The sequence below is a fragment of the Drosophila ananassae genome, chromosome 3L (assembly GCF_017639315.1).
Source record: "Drosophila ananassae strain 14024-0371.13 chromosome 3L, ASM1763931v2, whole genome shotgun sequence".
Lineage (NCBI taxonomy): Eukaryota > Metazoa > Arthropoda > Insecta > Diptera > Drosophilidae > Drosophila > Drosophila ananassae.
The window spans coordinates 7274077-7297294 of record NC_057929.1 but is presented as its reverse complement, the minus strand read 5'-3'; the positions used below and the strand labels follow the sequence as shown (position 1 = coordinate 7297294).

The 23218-nt window shown below is 41.7% G+C and overlaps 2 protein-coding genes across 12 annotated transcripts; one reads left to right on the top strand and one right to left on the bottom strand.

Moving 5' to 3' along the window:
- The first annotated feature begins 3118 nt into the window (after positions 1-3118).
- On the top strand, positions 3119-21078 carry LOC6494770 (matrix metalloproteinase-14). 7 transcript variants are annotated; one of them, XM_044715188.1, is made up of 6 exons: positions 3119-3319; positions 9493-9726; positions 15473-15876; positions 16093-17011; positions 17078-17246; positions 19993-21078. In XM_044715188.1, the coding sequence occupies exons 2-6, from the start codon at positions 9544-9546 to the stop codon at positions 20154-20156; spliced, it is 1839 nt and encodes a 612-aa protein (XP_044571123.1). In that variant the 5' UTR covers positions 3119-3319; positions 9493-9543; the 3' UTR covers positions 20157-21078. The 7 variants fall into 7 exon arrangements, with proteins under 7 accessions (XP_044571123.1, XP_014762959.1, XP_014762958.1 ...); XM_014907473.3 differs by lacking the exon at positions 3119-3319 and adding an exon at positions 3894-4160; XM_014907472.3 differs by lacking the exon at positions 3119-3319 and adding an exon at positions 6552-7017 and having other exon boundaries at positions 17078-17156.
- On the bottom strand, positions 21036-23177 carry LOC6507954 (protein painting of fourth). Of its 5 annotated transcripts, none has more exons than XM_044715191.1 (5): positions 23078-23177; positions 22662-23001; positions 21714-22601; positions 21356-21577; positions 21036-21250 (listed from the first exon to the last, which is right to left on the bottom strand). In XM_044715191.1, exons 2-5 carry the CDS (start codon positions 22951-22953, stop codon positions 21123-21125), a joined length of 1530 nt encoding a protein of 509 aa, XP_044571126.1. In that variant the 5' UTR covers positions 22954-23001; positions 23078-23177; the 3' UTR covers positions 21036-21122. The 5 variants fall into 5 exon arrangements, with proteins under 5 accessions (XP_044571126.1, XP_044571125.1, XP_014763513.1 ...); XM_044715190.1 differs by having other exon boundaries at positions 21036-21280; positions 23078-23092; XM_014908027.3 differs by having other exon boundaries at positions 21036-21280; positions 22662-23092.
- Between the last annotated feature and the right edge of the window lie 41 nt (positions 23178-23218).

Here is a 23218-nt window from a genome sequence, read left to right as displayed (position 1 = left end):
AATGCCATAACTGTTTGTCTACACGGACGACCTGAGTGCAATAAGTATTATTATTATTATTCCAGTCCCAAGGATGGCAGCAAGGTGTGTGGGTGTGGGTGTGGGGTTCTGTGGGTGTATGGGAGTGGGCGAGGTGAGGAAGGAAAGTACTCATTAATACGTGATGCGGCATTCTGAACGTGCAGCGACTTCAAAGTGAGAAAAATAAAGCCAGAAAGTCAGAATTATGATGGCAGATTTTTATTCTCCTTCTGCTTCGCTTTTCGATCTGTTGGGTTAAACGCTGCGTATACGCAATTAAATAAAATATAGCCAAAGTAAATATATTGTGATTCCATTGAACCAGGAAAAGGAGTGCATCTTGAAACGAAAGTTATGGCCCAAGGGCGCTGTCCAGCATCACTAAAGAAAGCAAAATTCGTTCTTGAATCCAATTTAAAGTTTCATATAATATGTATGTATGAAAGCAGATATAATGCCTGGAGATAAAATTCTGGAGTTTTTTGAACTTACACCTGAACCTTCCACCTTCATTATATGCCACTTGTTAAGAGTTTGCTCTTTTGCATTTCAAAAGCCACCTGAAAAAGTTCATCCGACTTGGGCCGGAGTGCAGTCCAAAAAATGAATACCTTTTATTTTTATTTAAATTTCCATTTCAAGATTTTTATTTGACAAATGCAAATAGCCGGACAGGTCCAGTCAGTCCATACGGACAATTCACGTGTTTATGTTTGCAGATGGCAAAAAATTCTTTGTTTTGATAATTGGGCAGTACACACTGGCCACTGTCCACTGTCCACTGGCCATTGCCCATTTGGCCAATGTCCATTGGTATTTGGTCAACAATATTTTGACATTTTTTACTGGTTTTTGGATATTTTTGTTTTTTGGCTAAAGCTCTCTGCGCAGGCGCGTTCGTTGCCCTCGTGTGAACGTGTCTGTCATACCGAAGATTCAACAAAAAACATATTATTAATTTTATAGCAAAAAGTCATAAACTGATTATCGAGCTATGGTAATGGGGTTTTAAAAAAATGTATTTTTTTATTGGGAAAAATTATTAAATGAATTTAGAGAGTAATATTATTATTTATCTAATTATGTGTAAGCCAGGAACTGGTCACTTACTATTTATATTGTAGTATTCTCCAAGTAATCTCTTAAAATAAATAATTACAAATATATTCGATTATATTATGTTTCATTAAATCATACTCTGTTTAGTCTGTGGTTTCAAAAACCCAACTTTAAACGAAAAAACTGACTGAAAAAATCAACTACAAGTCTCAACGAAAACCTCAGAATACATTTTTATTTCTGGATTAAAAGTCAGCCTTTGGCTGACGATATGTCATCGTAGAGGGCCGACAAATATCCAAACACCCTAGTTCGGGGATGCAGCTTCTATGTAGAATGCAAATTAAAAATGTTGCTTTTTTATTGGATTTTTATCGACTGGTGAATGACAGCTTTGGCCGACTGAGAGGGTCAGTGGTGACTGCCGGACTTGACAGGGACATGGACATCTGTTTTGAGAATCGGAATCGGTCGCCCCATGTCGCACAGCCCCCCTCGTGTCAGTTTGGTCTTGACTTCAATGTTGTGCTAATTGAAATCAAATGCCCTGACCCAAGCCATCCATCCATCCATCCATCTAGCAGTCTGTGGATACAGATTTTGGGATGCAAGATGAGTCAGTCGGAGACACTTGAGCGAAATTAAAGACATAAAAGCATTATAATAATTTTCGTTTGTCTTCGGTGGGTTTATTCATTTGCAGTGCACGTTTGTTGCGTTTGCCCAGCTGTAGTCTTGGTAGTCTGTGGTCTGCTTTTGTTTATAAATTTAAATTTTTTTCAATTTTCGGGTGATACCATTACTCAAGAGAAATTCCGCAGAAACGCAGGGATAGTCAGCATCGTGTACTACAGAGGAACCAAGGGTTATTCCAGCGAATGTATATGGGATTATGGGCAAACAGAATTATGAATACTAGGATGAGACATCAGGGCGTGTCCTACGACCACAACACGTAGCGGTTATGGCCAAGATCCAGACAAAAGATGGCCACAACAGACAGTCTGTGGCCGAGTCAAGGACAACTTTATTTATGTTTCATTAACTTCAGGCTAAACAGGGCTGGATCAGCGGTCGGTATAGAGACTTTCTTTGAGTGTTTAATATGAATTCTTTGTCTAAATGACCTCCAGTCTTTGGTTTCATAATTTTCCCTATAAATACATGCCCGAAACATGCCCTAGAATTCTATGATAAAAATAAATACCCAGCACAAGCTGGCACTCTATTGCTTAGCAGATATCACTTTATAATGAATTCTATATACAATTAAAGAGCTTATCAAACAATGACCATTACATGAAGGATTTCTTTTTAAATTCTCCAATAAGGAGTGCCACACAGTACCGACTTCCTGCTCGTCAATCAATCGGTTCGCCTTTGTATCTAAAGTCCTTAGTTTATTATTTGTTTGTAAAATATTCAAATATTTAATGGAAGTACAAAAGAAGGCATTAAACTCGCCGAGTGGGTGGGCGTTTAGGGAAAAGAGCAGGAGGAGGAGCATTCCAGCACGTTTGATTGTGTATAAATCAAAATATAAGAACAATATAAAATGAAATTTAGCATCGCAGCGATACAAAACGAAAACGGCATGAATCGAATCGAAGGCGGCGTGCATTTCAAATGATTCAGCTCGTCGGAGTTGAAGATATCGCGGGAGCAGCCGAAGATACAGATACTTACGCAAAAATTTCCCATCAAAGACCATTGGCTATCGCTTAGGTCTGACCCGATGAATCATTCCACCATAAAACAATAAAATTAAATAAAAAAAGTATAAAAAAAAAAAAACCGGGATGGCAGTGCGTAAGTTTCCCGTTACTAAATGAGGAACAGAAACTGTTACTGAAAAGGGGGTGTTGACAGGGAAGGACGCTGACTGTCATCAGAGCTGAGTGTCGGAGTGGGTTTGGGATCGGATCGGATCTGATCGGGAACGGAAGCATATAAAAGAATCTAAGTTGCGCTTCTCAGGCCTCAGTCTAGCACAAAAAACGCACAACGAACTTGCAGTTACGGCAGCTTGCTGCAGCAAGGCAGATCCTCCTAAAAAATAACGAAACTTATCCATAAAAAATAAACAAATTGAGTGCAAAAATTAACGTGTGTTTTGAATACAATTAGTGCCTCTATAAGAGCTTTTCAAGTGAATCATCATCGTCGTAACAGTGCCTGCTAACAGTTAGCTTACTAGCTTCTAGCCCCAAAAACAGGCTCTATTAACAGCGAGCTTAAGGTGAGTTTAGGTACAAAAGCAACGGTATAAATAGGAAAAGCTATATGTATATCCTTGCTCCTGTTGCTTTGTAATAATATGCAGAGCGTCTAAGGGAAGGAAACTATTTTCAACCCCCGAAACAAGGATTCTAAGTCCATATGTGTTTGGTTTTTGTGTTCTAAGTGTGTGTGCGAGCACTTCTTTATGGTTATTCGCGTGACTTGTAAAATAAAAACCCATACTGGGACAGAAAGCATAGCCATTAGACCCACACAGATACCCCAGAGTACTGAGTAGGGGTAGTACGAAGACGACGGCGACGCGAACAATATATTAGCTGCCACCACAAAGAAAGGCAAAAAGCCAGAAAGGCAGAAGCCAGAAGGCAAAAAGCTAAAAGCCAGACACGAGTCGCAATCGGAACCTGCTGTGAAACGGTCGCCATCCAACAACGCGCTATAAACAACTCGATTTAAATCAAAAATCTCTGAACCACAACCTGGATATTCCCTCCTAGCCATGCACTGAGAAAAAAGACAGAGATCTGAACGAAGAGTGAGAGTTGGCGATTCGATGAGTAGTGATAGTGAGTGCAGCCTTGATGAGTTCCCAGTCGGTTAAAGTTGTGTCTTGGGCCTTATCTAACTACCATACATATAAGATCTAATCGTAATCGGACCGAGATAAACCCTGATAAAATTTAAAACAAAACGCAAAAAGAACTTGATGAGAAAACAAATGCAATATTTGTTTAAAACACACGAGTAGAGCAACGAAATTAGTTCACTAATTGGCTAATGCAAATTTGGATTGCTTCATTTTTGTTATTTAAAAAAAATATATAAAAAGAAACTTGATGGTAAGTGAGTCATAGATGTGTGACTGGGGGAGTTCCACTTTCTCGACGAACAACATCTTTTATGTGGACTTTGAATTTGACATTGGTGGGCCTAACAATCATCACGTAGTAGCTCCCCCTTTGTAAAATTTCAATGCATAGGCCAGACAAACATGAATACATATAATTATAGATACATCGGCTAGATAGATAGCTGCCTAGATAGATACTTCATATATATCGTTTGGCAAACGACTATCAAAGCCTGACCGTGACGTGATTGAGTTTTAGAAATAGTTTTTCGCACTCAAAGTCAGCCGTAGCAGGTCTATTCAAAATAAATATACTATATTCATATACAATTAGCATTATCTCTCCAATCTATATGACAATTTGTTCATACATGTGTAGATATATGTTCTGCTTGGCTTGGCTTCAGTTCAAAGGCAAATGTCAATGCAAAAATTTCGTTAAAAAACAGATAGAGTTCATGGTGGAAAAGTTTATTTCACTCCGAAGAGATCGAGGGACTTGAGTCCGGGAGGGGATATGTCTAAAAATACCATAAATAGTTGTCATTAAAGGCAGAAGGAGATGGTGCTCATAAATATTTCATTGTTCCAACTGCATCGCATCGCACAGCAGGCGACAAAGACGACATCAAGTCAACTTTTCCATGGCCATAACAGAGTCAAGAGCTCGTAGGACCAGCCAGGAGAGCCGACAACTGGGGGGCAACTGACAGCAACAGGCCAGATGCACTTGGTCCATGAATAAGTGCCCAGCATCCGAGCTCGTCCCTCGCACCTCGGCCCTTTGTTCTGTCATCTCCATAAAGCAAGTCTAGAATCAAGAATTGTCGTTAAGGGAATGCCACCTCCTATCTGAACGCTGGATTAGCACTTTTTTACAAGTATAATATACTCTTTTTTTTTTCAACTGCAGTCTTGTAAACAATTGTTTTGGACGATTATTAGATTTGTTTGCGCTACGAGGTAGCAATTTGCTTCACGTGGCCCGCTGGCTCTCTACTACACTGTCCGTGAGTCACCCCAAATTGCTTACAATTGGTTTTAATGGATTGGAACAGCCACAGATTGAGATATATCATTGATTCCTAGAAGGGTCGAGCCTCTTTTTGAGATGAATGTGTAATTAAGTACATTTCCCTCAAGTCTATAATGAGATGGAGTTTTTTTTCCAGAGGTTTAAATGATAGTTTAGCAATTAATTAGCCAGCTTATGGAAAAGTTTAGTTAAACAATGATTAGGCAAAAAGTTGTTTCATCTTTAAAAGATTTATTCGTGAAAAGATACTATCTATATTCATAAAATTGAATATTTTTTGCGAAATCTATGAACTGCTTTTAAAAATTGCACTTTAAAAATTATATTTTGAGGTAAAAAATTGGTGACGAAGGCACTTGAAGCCTAAAAACGTCTGTTATTAAAGATTATAATGAAAATGATTATAGAAATGATTTGAGAATTTTGCAACAGATTTTCTAAAATATATATACATATATATGTATAACAATAATAGAAAAATAAACTTAAAATAGGTCAAAATTTGTCACCTTCTTGAACAACAGAGATACTTCTATAATCTTATAATATTTCGTAATGGTTAGAAATGTCATGCCTCTTTAGGGTTTATAACTTTTTTCAAATAATGACTAAAAATGATTTCTATCGCACTATGTTTACCGTTAATAAGCAGCTATTTAATTAGCAATATATTGCGGTTGAGCTTTCCACCTTATCTGCTTACGCATTACTCATACTCATTCATTGAGAAATCGATGGGCAGGAGCGGAGAATCCAAAACCACATTCATTCATAATTTTGCAGTTGGCGGAAATTCAGCCGAAAACAAATGTGAATTTCAAGAAACAAAAGCTGGGAGGAAGGGGTTTTAGCTGCTTAACTTTAAGATAAACTGTCAAATTGCCACCGAAAGCGAGTATCTGTATCTTTTGTTGCTTTTTTTTATTGCCTCGGCTATTGATTGTTGTTTCTGGTGGCAGCGGTCGCTCCGCCGTTTGTTGTCATTGTGGCTGAGGCCCTGCCGCTGCCGCTGGACCCGGTGGCGTATGACACATTTGGATGATTCCAAGAAATGAGATTACTCATACGCACCCCTCCCGCAAGGCGAGAGTGAGAAGGAGAGACCTGGTCGGGGGGCAGGAACTTGAAACTTCGAATATTGGCAACAGGTTTGGGCTATCTCTGTCCCCCTGCCACCGCCGCAGCCCCCACTTGCCTGGGACCAAGGAATCCCCACTGTTAAGATTGCAGTTCTCGCGATGTTAATGAACAAAAAAAAAAATAAAGAGACAAAAGCTTTTGGCGAAGAGCTTTCGGCAGCACGATCGGCGCTGTCGACTGCCGAGGCGTCGGGTTCGAAACTGAATTGAAATCATTCGAAATTGAAAATGTTCAGTTGAGTTGAAATTTGCGCGCTGCCCAGGGCGGATGTGTTTAGCGGCGAGAAACAGAAACGAAGTTCGAGTTCAAAATATAATTTAAATAAAAAAAAATAAATAATTTCGAATTAAAAGATTATCCCAAAAAGTGAACGCTTTGTTTTGTGCTCAGTTTTGAGTTGAAATCAATTCGATTGCGGAAATGATCGCGAAGATGGATATGCCAGCGAGCAATTAGTGCAGTTTCTCGTCCCCCCCCAGACACAAAAGACAAACACACAGTAGAAACAAAAGGATCGCTGTAATAAATTATAAACAACGAGAGTACATCCACAGCTGATACAAAAACAAAATAACGCCCACAAGCGGAATAAGCAGACGCAACAGAAGCAACAGCCGCAAAAATAACAACGACGACGACAGCTCTCGAGAGAGATAATTAATTAATTTTTGTAAGTGTTGCAAGACATCATCATCAGTTGTGGCAAGCAACAAAGGCAGACGAGGCAGACCATGGTTCAATGATCTGCTGCCACTGCATACTGCACACTGCAGTTCCATCGCCGCCCCCATCGAATCTCATTTAATTGAAAGGTCAAGACAGCCAGCCCAGCCAAATTGATAAATCAGCCCATTAATTAGACCTAAGCTGCAGGCTACACCCCCACTTAGTTCCACTTTACAGCAAACTGAACTTGAATCGATACATTTCGAAATTCTTTTCGGCTTGCCCAATCGAAAATTGGTTAAGGACTTGGGTTATCACTAAGGTCAAGTTCTAGACGCCTTCGGACGTGTAGTGCCAACACCTGGGGGATACCCACATTCATGAACAAAATATTTATTTGGTAATTCACAAGCATAAATCGCCGGCCGATCCACAATCATATCTTATCGGAAAAAAAGGCCACTGATAATACGTACAATGCCAAAAAGCGATAGCAAGTGGAATTTGGTGTTGTTGTGTAATTTTGTTGTTCTTTTTATTCTTCCTTTTTTTTTTTGTAAACTTTTTCAATAGCCAAGCCCAGTAAGATATTAGCCAAACAGGTTAGAATGTTAATTTATTTGCTTTTTTTTTTGAATAAGTTATCAATAAGAGTGACGCACGCTTATTTCTCCGAAGATCTCCGATTCATATTTAAGCAAATATTCGAGAAGAAAAAGAAATACAAAAAAACCTTAACAAAATTCTCGGTTTATGACCCACTTCAAGCAATCGACCACACATCCCATGGTGTCCCACATGCCGTATACGTAACATTTTTTTGATAAAAGTTAAAGACAAGCGCAAAACTTTCGCGTATAAAGCCATTTCGACATCGATTATTTGCTCGAAAAGCACTCAAAACTCGCTTTTATTGATCTAACAGAACGGTGAAATGCGTCCATTGTTATGACAACCCCACAGACCCACAAAATAACGATCTCTCCCCGTCAACCCGTGAACCCATCAGTGGAGTTAACCACACGGAGCTAACCTTAAACTGTCAGCGAGTCGACCTTCAACCCGGTGTGTGGAACATTTGCCCAAAAGCCGACAGAGAAAATGGGGAATTGTTTATGGGTATTTGCTTAACAGAAATTATTGTAATCAGATAACACAATGGCTGGGCTATACCTGGGGTGTGCGTACTATACATTCATTATATATTTGGCCAGATCAAGCGGCTAATTGCCGAACATAAAGGCTAGAGAGACAGAAATCCCCAGTGCTTAGTCAGTGAAAACACAACAGAGTGCAGACTGTACAGTGTCCACACTCGAATGGATATTTATTTGCAGAGAGCCACCTGCAAAGTGCCTGCCCAAGTGGCGTATACTTGATATGACTTATCGCACTTTCTGGCCCGTCATTTCTGGCTGATGTCACACAGATCCCGAGTGTAAAAAAGGCGTAAAAATCATAGGTGCAAGATATATCCATCTCGGACCTACTCGGGCATAAACATCTTAATAAAAATATAGTATACAGTTTATAGTTTATTCCTGGCCTGGCACTTGTCTCGTGCCCTAGGTCAACAAAAACAGATATATCTGGCACCATAAGCGCTATAAGAAGAAAACTGCTGGTTATTTTTAGAAAATCAAATATCAGAATATAAACAATGGCCCGTACTATCCTTTACGGTTATTGCCAAGTTGATATTTACCAGCCGCCGAGTCGAGTCTAAAATTAAATTCTAATTGGAGCCTAAACTTACAAACGACTTTTATGACGTCCGAGCGAGCCAGACAGTAGACCACATGACTTTCTATATCTCTGGCCGATCAAAACATCAGGCCGATGCAGGACAGCACTCAGCAGTAACAGCTGAGTGTCTCAACGTATCCGATATAGCCACTGGAAGGGATTACTTGCCCAGATATGGGACATCATAGAGTGGGGTCTCTTCAAATATTTGACTCTGATAAGATGATACTCCTAGGCCCGTGGACTTAAAGGCTTCACAAGATGCGAGATGACAGTTCATTGTACCTCAATAATAATAAAATGATAAAATAATTTAATAGATGCAATAGCAGATGTGCCTTTCCGGTAGGGTATCATGGGTTTGAAAGGCTGTAGTCCTCCTCGTCATAAGTGGCAGCCCTCGTAAGAGTTGTACTATTTTTTACTACGACTTGGAGTACAACTGGCTCTCCTTACCTCTCCTTCTCCTTCTCCCAGTCGTGGCAGCCACTTCCGTTTGCCGTTCCACCTGCCACACACACACACATACACACAGCGATTGTGTGCCACATTCAACCTGTTGGCATTTGGCAGGAGGCGGGTGGCAACGATTTCCGTTCGCCCTTTTGCACTTGTACTTGGCCTGGTCCGCTTTCCAGTTTTATTTCTGTTCTGGTCAGTTTGTCGGGTGCTTTATTACATCTCCCCCGGCTTTATGAAATATTAATTGACCTTTTTTTTGTGTACCTTGCAGTGATATAAAGTTCAAAGTGCGCCCTCCCAACTCGAGTGCAAGTGGAACTACATGACAATTAGACATCCAGCAGCGGCATCCAAGGGAATTATAAAAAGCAACCTAACAAACACCAACACCAACAGCAACAAAATGACAAACTGCCAAAGTTCAGTGTTCATAGTCGTAGGCACCCTGTTCTCCATTCTGGTGGCAGCGCAATCGGCACCTGTTTCCACCACAACACAGGCTGAGGTAAGTCTAGATTCTAGCCTCTAGAATATACAGCATAATTAAGTAATTAAATATTATCATTTATAATTAAAGTAAAATCTTTAGAGCGCCATTTCCCAGAGAGAGAGAGCAATTTTAACCCTTTAGTGGTTGGCCTTCCGAAAAAAAACCAATTTAAAGGGCAATTTAAAATGCAGGAAATAAGTGGAAATGATTCAGAAATAAATGATAAGGGAAATGGGTTGGTTGCACTCCAGCCTCCCCTCCATTAAACGGAATCAGTCACTCTGTCTCTGATATACATTATTTTTTATATAATAAGTACGGAGCGAGTCTGCAACTTCATTTCCGATTTGCATGACAAATGTGCCAGGCACTCGGTGTTTCGGTTTTTGGGCAATTATACTTAATTTTACACTAAACTGAGCAGTACTAGGAACTCATACGTATTTATTTATTCCGGCAGTGCAACAGGCTTACGCGCATTGCATGTCAACTGAAATTTTTTATGCCGCACCTGCCGCTCTATTGGCCTTAGCCTTAGTTGTTGGCCAGGCTTACACGAAAAAAAAAGTGCATGTACCGGCTAATTGCAGTCGGCTTTATCATTAGCGTTATCGCTCATGACATTGGCCAGAACGTGGCTTTCCACAAGGAAAAGCTTACATGACCCTTCAATTAAAATTCGATTTGTTATTGAGGATTTCCCAATCAACTGATAAGCTTACTAGAAATTCCCATAGTACACTTTCTAAAGACTATGCTACATTGATTTTCCCATTAATAGAGAACCTGGAAAACATGGGCATCTAATAGTGATAAGACTAGAAGCCATTAATACATCACCTTTCGATTAAATCCGCCAGAATGACTTGTTTTCCACGCTTACAATTTATAAATATTTATCTCTGGTTAATTGCTTGTCATGATTCCCATTTAAAAATTCAACAATTGCCAAAGCTGCAGCACGTTTGCACTTGGGGGCTAGTATCTATCTACCTGGAGCGACTCACGTTTACTTGCCACAGACTTGCATAAATTAAAGCAAGACAACTGTCCGGCTTGGCGAAAAGTTAGAAGCAAATTAGCTTCTACCAACGACGCATCACCATAACTTCCTGATTAGCCATTTACGAACACCCAGCCCAGCCCAGCCCAATCGAGCGATATGTAGCAAAGTGACAAGTTGCGATTCCCCTTCCCCCAATTCGATTTTGATTCTGGAACTCCTCAGCACGCATGAGCGCGTGCTTAACATTGTTTATAGGTTTTATTTATGTTTTACGTAACTCTCTGGGGGTCCAAAAAGGGGGCATAGGGGGGCGGCTAGCTGGCTAATTGGTATGTTAGGCGCGTTGCCAATAACTTGGCTCGTTGTCTTGGCCGGCCAGTCGGCCCAAAACCAGTAAAGGCGGCGACGCTAGCTGACGTGTTCGTCTCCTCCAATCTCCAATGTCAGGAGGCTCTTTGTTCTTTTCTAATTTCTAATAAAACTGCCCCCTCGGAGAATGCAAATCGTGTGGACCACCAAGATCGAGCAAGGAGGAAATCGTGATTTGATATGATCTCAGATCATTTTCTCCTCGACAGGATTAATGATCTTTGGTCTTTGAGGTGATGCCTGTTATGGATGGCATCTAGTTTGATCCGATCTGAGCAGGAAAAACTATCCAGTTCAGAGCTAGTGAGTCATCAACGTCTAGCAAGAGCATGGAGCTGTCAAAAGGTTAATTACTCGCACCATTGAATGAAATTGAAATGAGCTCAGGCCGGGCCGTTGTATTCGTCATCGTTGGCCGTAAAAAGCCCGAAAGCAGACTTACAGGCCAAAGCAGCTAAAACTTTCCCAAGTTTCTGTTCTAATTATGACTAAATAAAAGCCAGAACTTCCTTAGAACGTGTTCGTGCGTCAAACAAATTCTCACCTGCCTTTCTCAACTCTGCTCTCTCGGCCACAACTAATCAATAGCCATTGGAATTTGTGTATTTTTGCTGGCAAGTTTGATTGATTTGCCTATGGAAAAAAGTCAGTTAGTTGCGTGCGACCTTCGCGAGGTGGCTAACAAAAGGATAACCAAACAAGGTGGCCCCTTCCCCGTCTATGTGTTCAACCTTGTCCGTAAAACTTTCCAAACAAATGATAGTTTTTTTTTTTCTCACCAACAACCAACATCCTTTTTCAGACCTCCCTAAGGTCATCTAGAGCTTAGCATTTCACGCGTCGTCTTGCCATAAACAACAACCTAAACAGGCAACAATAAAAACAAATCCTAGATACTTTTTTTCCAGCTTGACTTTTGCATGAAAAGCGCCTTTTTATTGCAGGGTTATCTTAGCATCTTGACGCTTATTTATCGCCATGTGAATTAGCCACTTGAAGGCAGCAAAAAAAGAAGTCAGTAACAATAAAAAGTGGCCGAAGAGGAAGAGCCGATGCAGAGATATCCTTTTGGCTCTGTGCTCTGGGGTGTGTGGAAATGTCAAATATTTTGTGGGAGTCTCCTTAACTGGCCGACAATACCACAAAATCCCTGAAGTAAATGTCAAGGAATTTGTCTGTCAAATGATTTGTTTTATGGCTTAAAGCCAAGTACTTATTGCAACATAAATATTTTATAACCAAAGTGAATGGAGCTTATTTTTTGCTGCTTAGTGAGTGCTCCTTGTAACCCAATTTAAGCTTCAAAAACCAACTCGAAATTCTTTCAATTAAAGCCCATTTCTCCTTCTCTTTTGGCCAAAATGAATGCGATATACAACTTAAATTAAAGCTGCATTTAAGACTGCCCCGTTGGCCCAGTTTCTGTTTTTCTTTGCATCTGGCTGGTTTGGTTTGAGGATTTTTTGGTTTTAGTTTTGAGTTTGTTATTTTTTGTTCAATCTGCTGGCCAAATCTACTGGCTCGTTACAGAAAAACGTCAAAAAGAAATGCCGCCCGCCAAATGAGGCGCCTGCGCTTCGATTCCCGGGACGGAGTTGGCCCGGAGCGAGCTCGGGCCGAGGGGCAATGATGTAATCGGCGGCGTTAAAAAACATTTAAACAAGTTAAGCCTGTTTGCCAGATACGAGATTGGACAACTCGGATTGCATGTGCTGGATTGTGGGAGCCTGGACCCAACTGTTTGCCAAACTATTTCGCAGGGAAAATTGCAGGGAGAACCTTCATTGTTTGCCTTTAATTGTCGCAGACACTTTCCCTTGTGCACGTGCCACGCAAATATTTGTGCAACTAGGTCTAGGTTTGTTACCTGGCCAATTCCCCTAAAAAAAGCACAAACGAGGAAAACTAAAAAGAAAATGTTAGGAAAAAACAGTGGGCGGTGAAAGTCAACGACCTGGTTGACCCACATTTGCAGCGTAAACTAACCACGCACCCCCGAAATACGAAGAACTCCGGCCAGGCTTCTCACCGCCCACGCTCGGCAATAATTTTCTCATCAATTTCCACCGGGCACTGCCGCAGTATACACAGAAAGTATACACAAAACGCTACTTGTTTATAATTTATGCATGTCCTGTTCTTGTTTCGCCCGGAAATAAACGAGGCGGAAAACGCCTTCGAAATTTAAATGGGGGAATAGTTCATTGACTCCTTAAGGAGTCGAGTTCGCCCGTAGTCCGCCTCGCTTTCAAATCCAATCAGGTTGGCAACTAGGCAGCTGCAAATAGTGTTAAATATTTGAAGGTTGCATTTGCGAAACGTGTAGCATACTTTCCAGGGCGTACACATGCACACCGAGTCCTTTGAATGCCCCCGAGCACTCGGTGGGCCATTTCCTGCAAGTTCAACTCCTTGGTGCCCCCAGGCCTGGCCAGAAGTAAACCAGGCAAGCAGGTCACCCATCAAACCCCCATCCCACCAAAGAGATACTGCATATGTGTTTTTCCACAGCAGAGATACTATTACAGAGGGGTATATATGATATTACAGTGAAATTTCCACAGAACCACGGCAACTCTTTGTTGACATTTGGTTTTTATGATCCGACACACCAAACAGCAAACAGAGTCGCACAAAAAAACACTGAAACTGAAACAGAAACAGAAAGAAAATTGTGTCAATGTCCAATAATAAATTGAAGTGCAATTTCAACGCCCTCTGAAACGTGACCCGACTGCAGTGTCCCTCAACCTGTGCACTGTGTGCACCCGGACCCGTGTAATTTCAACTGATTTCAGCTCGACCATGTAGCATCTTTTCCCCGGGGGGCCAATCGGTAATTGCATGCAAAATCAGTCGTGCCCGATGACTCCCAAAAATTATCAAAAGCTTATAAAATACCTGGTATAATCATCGGAGAATTTCCGTTTTAGCTACGACTTCCGTTCGCCTTGTGACGCACTACCACATTTCTGAATCCGTCGAAACTGTCAAAGCTGAAAAAAGGTGAATTTATAAAGGCGTCGAACAAATGCGTCAGTGTATATCAAAAGTGACTCAAAAGACTGTGAGTAAAGTCTTTTGTTTGTTGCCAAATGGAGCTATCTTATCGATAGGAGATAAGAGCCTAAAAGACTTAATGTTTGAGTTTCCGAACAATGCGTTCAATTGGCTGTTTGTTCTGTGACAGAACTGCATTACAAACTAACAAATGAACACCTTCCCACCGCTCTGCAATCAATGCGAGCGTGCCTGCCTGCAGCACACTGCATTGGGGAATAATTATGTTAATTGCATAAAGAGTTGCATTCCTAAGGTCACCAGCAACAACGATGATGAGTCAGCCAGTCTGGTTGTGATCTGAGAGCTCCTCTGGTGGGGAAGATGTACTTACAGATTTCAAGTATCTGCCCTCCTTAGGCTTTGTTTACAGTTCGTTTACCTTTTGGCCAAAAAACCAAGAAATCCAGCTGATCGGATGGAGGGAAGTTACCCACCCAGCCAATAAAAAAGATCACAGAGCCACTGTCTGGGGGAACGAGACATGAATTCTTGAGTACACAATCCGACTGGGCAGTGAAATGTTTACTTCCTCGGAGGCGGAAAGAACACGCAAAAAAATTAACAGTCAGCTGGCATTATGCAAGATTCGGCAAATCATTATACAATATGCTATTGCGGCAAGTATCTGTGTGCCAGTCACTAAGTAGACACCAGTATATACTATATATTATACATATGGCGGTGTCATTAAGAATGTGCGACACATAAACGGCTCCGAGACCTGATCCACATGCCAAATTAAAATGTATTTGTTCCCCAAAAGCGTTAAACGAATTAAACTCTACCCGTGCTGTAAGACAGTTTTCCGTTGTAATTGGTCAGACAACAAATTCAAATAGATGTTTTATAGTATAGTATAACTGTTAAGATAACCTCGCATTGTTCAGCTTGCACTTCCCTGATGGGCAAACCGTTTTTATTCGATTTCTCAATGTTACAATTTACAATTTACAATTTACAATTTACAATTAGCGATCCGATGAGATTGTAATTGAAGCGCTTCCTCAAAGCCGGAGATCGATTAAGAGTTTTCACACCTCTCTATAAGTCACGTCGCTAATCCCATATAAAAAATGCAAATACACAATGAGAAATTGGACTTAATTTTGTTTCTTATATCTATACATCTGGGAGCTCTCCTCCCACCATGATGGCCATAAATTATGCAAGTCAGATAGAAATGCGACACCGTCAGCAGGACTTGCCAGTAACTGGCTAATCTGATGGCCATAAATCAAACAGCCCCCAACAGCGGGTGGCCCCATTGATCTTAAGAGTTGCCGGCTAATCCAGGGTCTCCTTTTCTCTCCCTTCTCTCCACAGATCTACCTGTCCCAGTTCGGCTATCTACCCGCCTCGGCTCGCAATCCGGCCAGCAGTGGCCTCCACGACCAGCAGACCTGGGTGAGCGCCATCCAGGAGTTCCAGAACTTCGCTGGACTGAACATCACAGGCGAACTGGATGAGGAGACCATGAAACTGATGTCCCTGCCCCGGTGCGGTGTAAGGGATCGTGTGGGCAATGGCGAAGGTCGCTCCAAGCGGTACGCCCTCCAGGGCAGTCGCTGGCGCGTCAAAAACCTCACCTACAAGATCTCGAAGTACCCGAAGCGATTGAAGCGCGTCGATGTGGATGCTGAGATCGCCCGCGCCTTCGCTGTCTGGTCTGAGGACACCGATCTAACCTTCACCAGGAAGACCTCCGGCCCCGTTCACATCGAAATCAAGTGAGTTCCATAAATAAATACTACAAGGTTGAATTTATGATTTCTATAAATATTTGGGAGCATGGCGTTTAGATAAGAGACATAGACTTATGTTCTCATGCCCTAATTAAGATAAATAGTGACACTAAACTTAGCCACTATCTGCTATGCTAGTTGGCAGACTGTTCTTATTTATTTGGGGAAACTAAATATAATTTTTATTTGCCTAATCCCCAGGTTCGTGGAGAGCGAGCACGGTGATGGCGACGCCTTTGACGGACAGGGCGGCACTCTGGCTCACGCCTTCTTCCCAGTCTTCGGAGGAGATGCCCATTTCGACGACGCCGAGCTCTGGACCATTGGATCGCCCCGTGGTACCAATCTCTTCCAGGTGGCGGCTCATGAATTCGGGCACTCCTTGGGACTGTCCCACTCCGATCAGAGTTCCGCACTGATGGCCCCCTTCTATCGCGGTTTCGAGCCCGTTTTCAAGCTAGACGAGGACGACAAGGCAGCTATCCAGTCCCTGTACGGACGGAAGACCAACCAGCTGAAGCCCACGAACTTCTATCCACCCACCACCCTGCGTCCGGCATTCACACCGCCCAAGGTTCCGCTGGACGACTCCATCTGCAAGGACTCCAAGGTGGACACGCTCTTCAACTCAGCTCAGGGTGATACCTACGCCTTCAAGGGCGACAAGTACTACAAGCTGACCACAGACTCCGTCGAGGAGGGCTATCCCCAGGCCATCTCCAAGGGCTGGCCGGGACTGCCAGGCAACATCGATGCAGCCTTCACGTACAAGAACGGCAAGACGTACTTCTTCAAGGGCACCCAGTACTGGAGGTATCAGGGACGTCAGATGGACGGCGCTTACCCGAAGGAGATCAGCGAGGGATTCACCGGCATTCCGGATCACCTGGACGCGGCTATGGTTTGGGGAGGCAACGGCAAGATCTACTTCTTCAAGGGCAGCAAGTTCTGGCGCTTCGACCCGGCCAAGAGGCCACCGGTTAAGGCCAGCTACCCCAAGCCCATTTCCAACTGGGAGGGAGTACCCAATAATCTGGATGCTGCGCTCAAGTATACGAATGGATATACCTACTTCTTCAAGGGCGACAAATACTACCGATTCCACGATGCCCGATTTGCGGTAAGATAGTCTCTTAGCCATACTTTTAGATACATAACTCATATATCCTTTTCTTGCGATTTACAGGTGGATACGGCCTCGCCTCCATTCCCCAGACCCACCGCCCACTGGTGGTTCGGCTGCAAGAACACGCCATCGTCCACAGGTAATATCGTGGAGGGTTCGGACTCAGAGTTCGAACAGCACGCCCTCATCCCGCATGCCGACGATGGCAACGGTGGTGACTTCGACGCAGGTGAGTGGGACCGACTCGGCGGTAGTTCTGTTTGATTTCCAGCTCGAATCGATCTACTGGAGACTAGAGCGATATCGAGTTAATATTTAATCGAATCTGTAAAGTCAAAAAGATCTCATAGAAAGTCTTGTATGAGTTGTTACTTAGCGAGAGTAAAGAAATGATAAAAATGCAAAAGAAAAACGACAAATACGTTTATAAATCCTAAATATATGGTATGTTTAATTAAGTTAATGTCTATGTAGTCGAATTCTATTACTCCAGTCGAATGTGTTTGTCTTTGTTGCCTATGGAAGAAATACATTTATAATACTTATTGAAAACGAAAACCAACTAATTACTGTGTATGTCCATTGTCTTTTACTCAGTCTCTATATATATTTTGTATTATTATCTTGTATATTTCTCTCGAATTCTTGATTTTGTGGTGTTTTACTTTAGTTTTGTTTCAGTGTTCTCAGGCTAAACTCTGTTCAGCTGGAAACACTTTCTCTACAAAGAATAAACCATAAACCTAACACCTCTCTAATAAAATAAATAACTTTAAACTCTATGGAATTCTAATACAAACTAACCCAGAACTAAGCAAACTAATATTTGTGTACTCCTTTCTACTAACCCAGCTAACTCTTTCGGTATTTGGTTTAACTAACAACTTAATTTAATTATAAATCTAACCAACTCAATTTAGCATACCATGTACAAAGAAAAGATCAACGCCTAAGCAACAACTATAAATAAAAGAAAATAATTCAATATCTTGCTTACAGTTAAAAAGCCAATTAATTGAAATAAAAGTACCGGGTATAAACAGCAACAACAGCAACGAAAACTACTGGTCAGTCGGTCTCACTAACTGTGGTCCAAGCTCAACACCACACCATCGACGATTATCCTTTTTAGCTTTTAAGCCATGATCCTAGCATGAGCACAACTAAACCCACTAACTCTTTGAATCGATTTTGAAGCCTTTGCCACTCGTTACTAACTAGCTTACACTAATTGAAAATAAACACTTTTACAACCCTAATTGAAAATAAACACTTTTACAACACTATTTGTTAAACACCACAACGACAAACCAGGCTAAGTGTAGTTCTGTAGCACTAAGTATTTATTTAGTTATGGTATTAAATTAATTAATATTAATGTCCTATCCAAAACTAAACTCTTTACCCTGTAGACTGGCACTTTTCACAAAGTGTTAATTATGCGTTTCCTATTTTTTGGCACCCTTTGGCACAAAAATCCAATGTCTAAATGGCTGGACTGGGTTGAGAACCTCCAAAAAAAACGACACTCCCACCCCTCACTCACCTTTCAACCCACTCACCCACCCACACTCACCTGAAAATACCCCAAAAAAGCTAATTGCATGAACCACTGGGATTTAAAGTTGCATGAGGAAAGAGGTGAACCCTGTCTGTTGGTCCAAATATCCCGTTATGACCCACAATTGGGTATTTTGTATGACACTCGCTTAATACCCGCTTGCACGTGCCTGGCCCATAACCGTTTAATTTGCATTCAAACACAAAAAAGTGCCGAAAACGAAGCTCGAAGCTGAAATTGTATTCGTCATTGTCATTTTGTTTGTATCATATCGTATATTTCTTGCAGGCTTTAAGAGACGTGGATATAAAAACAAGAACAATTAACCACAGCACCACCAACCACACAGCAAAAACAACAACAATCCAGACAGCAACAACAATAAGAAAAACTGCCAAAAAAATACAACAAACGAACCAATAACGAACTCCATCAACTTCATTACACACACATCACGCCGATGAAATACAAAGCGAATGTGCCGCCCCCCACTCACATAAAAACAAAAAAAAAAGAAATGCTTCTCTTTCTGCTTTCTTCCGCCGCCTCCTCACACTCCTTTCTAAATGTGTATGTGTAGTAGTAGTTGTGTATCTTCCTGCTCCTCTATACCATATGCCTAAGTATTCATCCGATTGCTTGCTACGTAATTGTTGAGCACTCCACCCCCTTCCCACTCCCCAGCAAATAGCAATTATTTACTTTTTCGTAATTGTCTTATTTATGCTATTCTCTTACTTTTGTTTCAAACAAAAAACAAAAAAATTTTGAACTCTTTACTGCGGTCTGATACAAAATATATAGTACCGCCAGTAGTACCGAATCAGGGCATTCTGCCCGGCTGGATGTGGGGCCTAACGAACAGATTCTTCTAGAATCTGGAGGATCTCGATCAGCCGATCCACCGATCATCCAATCAGGATGCTGTGTAGCCTGTCCCGTTATTAATTGCCAGCATTAAGCTATACCAGTACTTGTGCATCATATCCATCGCCCGCTTGAGTGATCTCTGTCCGAATAAACTATATATATCAGCCATCAAAACAAATTGAAACATAAACCATGCCACGCCCAAGATCTGCGCCGCTGCCGAAACGCCAAAACCAAGCCAAAATACAAAGAAACGAACTCACACAGAGTGAAGAGTATGTTACATCGATTCTACTTTTATTTTATTTTATTAATTCCCCACATTAAGTTACTTAAGTTATTTTTAATTTTCGAATTTATTTCCTCAATTTTTTTTTCTTAACTTTTCTACTTTGTCTTAACTAGCACTGTAACGCCTGAGAAAAAAAATGCCTATGCCCTTAGCTTAGATCTAAGCCTTCACCCTTCACCCAGAAGTTCTCAATCTTAAACTTATTATCTAAAAACTTAACTAATTTGATTTTCAAATATCCACATTCTTTAGCCGTTGGCGATCATCAGTCGAACGACGAGCCACTGGAACCGGAAACGGCCGAGCGAACAGGAAACGGAGCCAACTCGCTGACCAAAGTAACGAGTAGCTCTGCCGTGAACACTGTGATCACAACCATCCTGATGTGCCTTGTCTCCAAACTCATCGTTAGCTAAAAGAGCCTCAGATCCGTAGTAACCAATCCATAGGCATTGCATTTTGTGAACCACACGAACAAAATTAAATCAACTCGAGTAAAGTTTTTAAAACTTTACCGAAATTGCTTGAAATTCAATTGCACAATATCGTCATAACGAGAGCAATAACGACGAGAGGAAACCAAAATCGGAGTAGAAATTAATTAAATAAAAATAAATACGAGAAATACAATTCGAAATCAAAATGAATATCAATTGTAAATTGAGCGATCAGCATGTGAAACAGGTGCCTTATCAAATACTTTTTGTTGTTGTGTAAATAAAATCAGCCTTAAATATAATAAAATAGTTTATAACATTCCGCATTCGAAACGACCCGACAAACCTATCAGGAGTCATGTCATAGCAAAAATTCTTTATAAATGTAGTCAACTGTTTTTGGTAATGACAAATTGCGATATTAAATTTTACGAGCCATACACAAAAATAATTCAAAAATATTGGATAAATCTGACAAAGTGTAATACTGAACGAGAACATTGTACTTTTAGTTTAGATATAATTGTTAATGTGCGCATATGGAAGGAACATGAACTCCCGAAAGTTCCTAAAAAAAAATGTGCTACAATTTTGCAAACTGTAAATGCTTTTAAGTTTTCTTTCAAAAAAAAGTCTTGACTTGACCATACAATATAAACTAATTTGAAAATCATCATCGAGTACATATGATTATTGTATAAGTGATATTTAAGCCAGTCCCTTAAGCGATATTTGTTCGGGTTTAATATTTAAAACCGAAATATTATTTAACTTATGTATTATTACGTATAATTTTATTTTGTATACCATAATTGTACGCTGAAAGTAAGAGATAATTGAAACAAAAAAACGAAAGTATAACAAATAAAAAAGAACCTAATAAATTATTATTTTTTTTAGACGCCTACAGACAATTAATTTAGTAGACGTTGAGGCATCAACAACTTAAGTCTCGGCATCTGATTCCAATTGAGCATATAGCTCCTCAAGTCTGCCTTCCTTATCTGGTGAAGCTGTCGAAGCCTTGGTCTTCTCTTGTGTCTGTTTGGCACTCTTGCGTCGTCTGGCGGGACCTGAAAACAGCCAGCCAAAACAATCGAATTCTGAGTAAGAAACATTTAGGAGGATGGGTTTTTTTCATTAGGATTGGGAAGCCCCAAATTGGGAATGAGAAATACTTTTAGTTTTGATTCGATCATCGGCGTGGACTTCTTCAGGTTGCGTGGTGGGCTTATGAGCCGGTTCAGGATCAGGGGTGCCTTCATCAGGTATACCTAGATAGGCACGCTCAGTTTTTATATCTCGCATTAGGTGGACCGCAGTGGATCCTAGAACAGGAATACAGGCTGATGGATTCGCGCACGGCTCCTCTTTGGGCGGTAGGTTAGCTATAATCAGATCTTGAAAGTTGATTAAAAAGTTATACATTTAGATGTAAATGTCAGTGTCTTTTTAAAATCTTAATTGAAAATATAAGTTTGAATCTCTGACTTATACGTCCAACTGACATATGTCATAAGAAAAAAGGAAACATACCTCCTATATTTTGTCTGACTTGCAAGTTCTTGATAATTGATCCATATTCGGCCATCTGGCGCTTCAACTTCTGGATCTCTTTCTCATGATCAGTCATTTTGTTTTTGCGTCTGCGTCTGCCACCAGCATCAGCGCTCGAGTCTGAGCAGTTGTCGCTATCGCTAATGGTGATCGACTCCACGGGTGGTGGAGATATAACTTTGCAGTCGGCATTGTCGTCGTCGCCTACTGGCGAGGTGATGGTTAAATTGGAGTTGGTGCACTGCACGGTAGGCAGGCCAGCTCGCTTTCTTAGGCGCCGGTAGCGGACGGTCAGGGTGCGGCTGTTAAGTGGACTGCCCACTAGCTCCCTGAATGCGTCCATGGTGACTTCGGGAGAGGCATAGCGCACAAAGGCGTAGCGGGCGCGCTTCTCGCGCTTCAGCACACCTATATCCACGCGCATGGCGTGAGTGAAGTAGGCCTTGATGGCCGAGGTCGCCATGTTGAATGGTATGTTGCTCACATACAGCGAGCAGGGATCTATGAATTCGGCCTGCTCCTCGTCCGAGAAGGGCTTGTGCTCGGCCTGTAGATAGCCGCCGCCGAACCGCACTTTATTAATATCGGCAATGGTGGCCTCGACATCAGCACCGGGCTTCAGATGGACCAGACAGTAGCGTGGTGCTACACTGCTTGGCAGAACCACGTCACGTATGTCCTTTGATAGCCCGGCCAGCATTGGAGCAGTAATCTCCGGGTCCGGGAAACGAATCAATAATACCACAGACGGTTGTCCATGGCCAGGCTTAACGGTCAGTTCGCGCTCCAATGCTAGAGCTCTCATGGTATGCTCACGGCGTAGTTTAGCGAGTTCCCTACGGGACAGCTTCGAATTGGCAGCTTCCGCTGAAACGAGATAAGTCACCATCAGTGGGCTTCGCATATGGAATCTTGATGAGAGCTCACTCTTCTTGTTGCCACTGGTGCTCTTATCCAGATCAAGATCGTTCTCGGAAGTCTGGCACTCAGCAGTGGCCCACGGAAGCAGCTGACTCCCGGCCGGGGTCTGCTGGAACATGAAGGACTCCATCGATGGGGAGCATCCGTTGCCCGTATAGGGCGGAATATGCTTACCAAGTGCTATCTGATTGCCATCGCCCGGCAGCAGCTCTTCGGGTTTCTCTTGTTCCTCGGCGGTGGCCATGCGTTTCGCATCCGGACCGTCGCCAGTTTCAAGTGCCGCGCGTTTCGAATCCATATTTATTATCAAAAATATAAATTAATACTGTCCTACTCGTGTTCCTAGCTAATGTGAAAAAATAATATATCTCACAGAAGTGTTATCCTACTGAAAGTAAATATAGACTGAGGAGAAAACGTACCGGTGCCGGTCGACTAACAATTCGGTTTGACAAGCCGATTCCACAGATAACTCCGTTTCAAAAATTTTGTTTATACCCAGTTCCCCTGATAACAAAGTGTTTACCCCACATCCATGCTGAAACAGCTGTTGTGGTGCGCGC

Excerpts from the sequence above, each read along its gene's own strand:
- LOC6494770 (XM_044715188.1), top strand. The coding sequence starts at position 9,544 with ATGACAATTAGACATCCAGCAGCGGCATCCAAGGGAATTATAAAAAGC. Across the intron at positions 9,727-15,472 it reads CCACCACAACACAGGCTGAG|ATCTACCTGTCCCAGTTCGG; the intron begins GTAAGTCTAGAT and ends TTCTCTCCACAG. Across the intron at positions 15,877-16,092 it reads CCCGTTCACATCGAAATCAA|GTTCGTGGAGAGCGAGCACG; the intron begins GTGAGTTCCATA and ends CCTAATCCCCAG.
- LOC6507954 (XM_014908027.3), bottom strand. The coding sequence starts at position 22,953 with ATGGATTCGAAACGCGCGGCACTTGAAACTGGCGACGGTCCGGATGCG. Across the intron at positions 22,602-22,661 it reads CACCAGTGGCAACAAGAAGA|CGGAAGCTGCCAATTCGAAG; the intron begins GTGAGCTCTCAT and ends ATCTCGTTTCAG. Across the intron at positions 21,281-21,355 it reads TGATCGAATCAAAACTAAAA|AATTCGATTGTTTTGGCTGG; the intron begins GTATTTCTCATT and ends TTTCTTACTCAG.